Source organism: Lygodium microphyllum, chromosome 6 (genome assembly GCF_053477565.2).
Source record: "Lygodium microphyllum isolate KBCC chromosome 6, Lygodium_microphyllum_v1.1.10, whole genome shotgun sequence".
NCBI lineage: Eukaryota > Viridiplantae > Streptophyta > Polypodiopsida > Schizaeales > Lygodiaceae > Lygodium > Lygodium microphyllum.
In genome coordinates, this window is record NC_141140.1 from 170,607,368 (window position 1) to 170,611,841 (window position 4,474).

At 42.8% G+C, this 4,474-nt stretch overlaps 1 protein-coding gene across 1 annotated transcript; it reads right to left on the minus strand.

Annotated features, from left to right (window-relative positions):
* Window positions 1-1,836: 1,836 nt before the first annotated feature.
* LOC148035407 (uncharacterized) lies at window positions 1,837-3,258 on the minus strand. Its single transcript, XM_087680825.1, has 3 exons — window positions 3,112-3,258; window positions 2,867-2,924; window positions 1,837-2,426 (listed from the first exon to the last, which is right to left on the minus strand). The coding sequence occupies exons 1-3, from the start codon at window positions 3,256-3,258 to the stop codon at window positions 1,837-1,839; spliced, it is 795 nt and encodes a 264-aa protein (XP_087536951.1).
* Between the last annotated feature and the right edge of the window lie 1,216 nt (window positions 3,259-4,474).

Consider the following 4,474-nt stretch of genomic DNA (forward strand, 5'->3'; position numbering starts at 1 on the left):
TTTACGGAAAGATGATGAAGTGAAATGACCTTGATTAAATCTTCTAAAGTTTGAGTTGAATTGTTTAGATCCATAGTTACCATTGGCTTGGAATTGCTGTGGATGTTTGTCTCTACTTCGCAGCTTGTCTTCAGTGTCGTGAGCTAGTGAAATGGCGTCTTCAAGAGTAGCAGGCTTGAACATGTGAACCTCAGCGTAGTAATGCCCAAGGAGTTGAGACATATACTTGCGCTTGTGTGTCGCTTCAGGTACGTCTTCAAGCATGCGTAGCTGGAGTAGTGCATTCCAAAAATGCTCTGTGTACTGAGAAATAGGTTCACGATCATGTTGCTGAAGAAGATCCCATTGCTTAATGGCTTTCTCATGAAATTTTGGAGGAAGGAAATTCTGCATGAACTTCTTCTTGAAATTCTCCCAGGTAGCGGGACAATCTATACTCTTGCGTACAATAGTCCACCAAAGAGATGCTCTATCCACTAAATGATTAGTGACACACTTGATTTTATCTTTTTGTGCATAGGTTTCCTCATGAAAGTAGTCGTCAAACTGACTAATGAATGCAAGAATAGTTTTTCCCTCTCGAGTGTCATTGAAAGTACGAAATTTGAAACTTCTTTTACTTATCTTTGATTCCTTGCGGATGGTTTGAGCTTCGAGAGTTGCATCGATGGTACGTCGAAAAAGGTCTTCGAATTGAGATTCTTCTTTGTCAGTAGACGATCTTTGTAAATTTGCCAATTGAACTTGCAATGCTTGCCTAGCCCGTCATTCTTCATCCAATTGAATCATAATTAAATCCAACTTTTGCTCCATCATAGGTTCAGGTAGGTCGCCTTCAGCATAAGATCATCCATATGTGGTTCCGTCATCCTGCAAAACTCAAAAGACCTTTCTCACTCAAAATCAAGTTAGCGGGATGAGCATAGCTCAAATTTGGGAATACAAGGCTTATGTATTTTTGGGTATGGCTTTCACAATCTTTGGAAAATCTGTGTTTTATCCTTCTTCATATGCTGAAAATGCTTCAACAAACCTGTGTATAGGTAGAGTACCTTCCAATGAACAACTTTGAAGTTCGGAGTTTCTGCGCAGGAACAGCCCTTCTATGAGTTTTGGACAGAAGTCAATTTTGACTCCAGTTGACTTGTCTGACTTGCAGAGTACCAGACTAATGTGACTTGCAGAGTTTGTAGACTTGCAGAACTTAGTCGCTTTATCAAACTTGTAGAACTTGACTTGAAGGAACTTTGAAGACTTGAATGATTGAATGGCTTTAGATGACTTATGGGATTAAGAGGCTTAATGCTTCTGATCATTCGTCGATTTTAAGGACATGAATATGTCCTCGGCGCAATTTTCGGCGCTCAGAACAGCCTGTCGTCCTTCATCACGAATCGTTTTGAAGCTTAAGTAAAGCTTCCTATTAACTAAGCTTTGAAACTTTTAAGATTTAAGCTTTTAAGCTTGGCAAGAAATATGGCTTATCTCTATGTAACCACGACGGTGTCAAAGAGATCGTGCAAGAGCTGCAGAACACGGGGTTCAAGGTACAGCAATGAAAGAGACTGTCAAGAAGAACTCAAAAATTTGATGCCAAAGTTCACTATATTGCTTGTCATGAACCTTTCAAGAGGTCCAAGAGTTCCCATTCTGAGCATTCAGCTTGTATAGGAATTTGCGTAGGCTAAGCGTCTCTCGGCTTTGCACTGCTACAATGTTTTGAAAAAGCTCTTTACATAGATCAGAGCTGATGACTTTTTGGGTATAAAGTCAAATTAAATGACAAAGCTTTACAATTTGTTTATAGCTTTATAATAAAGCTTAAGAACTTGCTTTTCAGGGTAAGATGTTCCATCTCTGTCCCAGTGCCTTCATACCTGCATCAGTCAACTTCTTACAGCATTTTAAAGAAATATTTCGAAGCCGCTTACAATGATGTGAAATGAGAACCAACGATGTATCAGTTATTGTTGAGTAGTCAAAAGCCATCTCCAACAAGTTTGGGCATCTCTGAACTAGTTCGTACACTGGAGGATCACCAAGGTGCTTGAAGTTGCTAAGTTCCACATGAGTAAGATTGCTACAGAAATTCACTAATTGCATAATAGCAACTTCAGAAGCTGCTGAAATATGAGCTAGCTTTAGCTTCAAAATGCGGAGGGTTGAAGCTCGCTGTATCAGGTGTAGAAGTCCAAGATCAGTCGGCATCAAGGGGTCATTTGCAATGGTTTTATCAACCAAGTGAAGTTCCTTCAGATCTGGACAATTCACAGATATCAGAGTCAAAGATGTATCTGTCACTGAAAAGCTGTCCTCCTGTCGCCGCTTATGGCGGAAGCGTACCAAAGAAATGTCACAACTGAAGACAAAATGCAATGTCTCCTGCCTAAATCGATGAACCTCAGAGAGGCAGCATATAAGAGATGCTGAAACACATCATCTGAAAGCTTTGTACAATGCTGCATACTCAGGTATCGTAACTTCAGACTGGTGTTGCAGAGTACACGAACTGATGGATTTGAAAGAGGGCGACATCCATCCAATCGGACCTTTAGAAGCCTTAATCATCCTTTGGCCAATGCAATGATACCAGAGTTTGAGACATGCTCGCAATAGCTTAGAGATATGTAACGAAGCAATGGATATCCGCCTGCAATGTAGTTTAGTCCATGGCTTGTTAAGCGTGAGCAATTATTCAAGGCAAGTTCTCGCATAAATTTGCAAGTGCCTATAGCTCTTAATGCTCTGTCAGTTAGGGGCCCATAGCTTGCTACCAAAACTTTTAAAAGAGGGTTGCCGTTGCAGATATCAACCACAGATTGATCAGTTAATCCAGCTTTCGTTCTTCATGAACTTCGGCCATTACATTTCCCTGCTCGTCGAAGTCCCTCCGTCATCGCCTCCTCCTCATGATCCTCGTCTGTCTGCCTCCAAGATCCGTATCAGTGAACGAATCATAGCTGATGCCGCTTCTGAGCTTCAAAGAGTACTACTCTGCTTGGTTCACCTCGCCATATTCATGTCCATCCGGAATGCGCAACTTCCCTTTTGTCAACTCACTCTCCGGCTTGATGAACGACTGGTTCGAGGTCAAACTCCAGGATGAAAAACATCCAAATCCTCAAAGAAATAACCAGAGCGAGCAATGGAACGAAGAGAAGTGGCGAGATCCCCAGAGAGAAGTGTCCTGTTTCGAAATTGACAAGCATGAACGGCCTTTGAGGAGGGAGACGAAGGTGCAACTGTTCGGCTGGACATGTTCCTGCTGCACTCGATGACAGAGGTGAAAAACGAGGTGTTTTGGGGCGGCAAGGTGCAAGCTAATGGAGGAGATCCTGAGCCGTAGGGAAGAGAAGGAATCGAGCAAGAACGGAAGCGTAGAGAACACGCTTGCAACAATCAACAATTAGTATCTCAATTTCCCCCATAGGCATCCCACAGGCGGTCTGTTCCATTCAATTTAGTCCCATAAGCTTCCCGTATGAGTTGACGCCCTGCTATCTCAGCAAGAACGTTGTCACGATGAAAGGACTCTGCATCGGGAGCTATGAATTCTGTAGCAAGACAGGGAGCAGTAGTGAAGATTGCGTCGCGGGCATGTATATTGCCAGAACTGCTTCCGGCAAACCAAGCGTATAAGCCGACTCTCAACGTCACCAGTTTGTCCCCAAAACTCCAGTACTCTGTCCTGGAATTGCTTCCATTATACGAAGATCAAGCTGAATCTCATGGAATTGAGCTGCAAGCTGTCGTTCCAAAGTCTCTAAGTGGTGGATACTTCAGCTCTGTTGCTGTTTTTACGACTCCTTGTGAGGCACTACTTCTGAATAGCGGATCAACGACTATGCCATCCCCCTTCTCCTCTCCATAAGGGCGTCGGATAAGAACTAATCGCACCTTACTCCCCCCCTTTCGCCTCAGAGAGCCCAAAAAGAAGGAACCTCTCCTCCAATTCAAGCGCATGTCAATCCGTCTTTTTCCCTCCCTTTTGCCATTCAAATACTCTTTTCCCCAATTAGTCTCCTTTTCTCCTCTATCTTTAGTTTTTCTTTCTCTAATTCACATGTCAGAATTAGGCAAGTGACCTTCCTTTTTACCCCCCCGCTAAGACACAGCATCATCATCCACTTAATCTCGTAATAAGGCATTCATTTTGGATCATGTTCCTCTGTTCATCTCCTTGCTTCTGACGTAGTGATTTTCCACAACATCTGATGTCTGACATCTCTTTGCAATCAGCATTTCAGTCCTATTGACGGAATTCATCCTCCTCAAAACCTGTTCAGCCACTGTGACGGCCTCTGTCAGATTATATTTGCCTTTGATAGTTTATATACTATCAATCTCTCATGAGGATTTCAGTGAGAAAGGAGCAATGGTGAATGAGCCTGTAAGCAGGCTAGAGGGCAGTGCCTTGGCTGTTATTCAAAGCAGCAGGACAAAGATCCTTTGGCATCAGTTTTTCATATTTTTC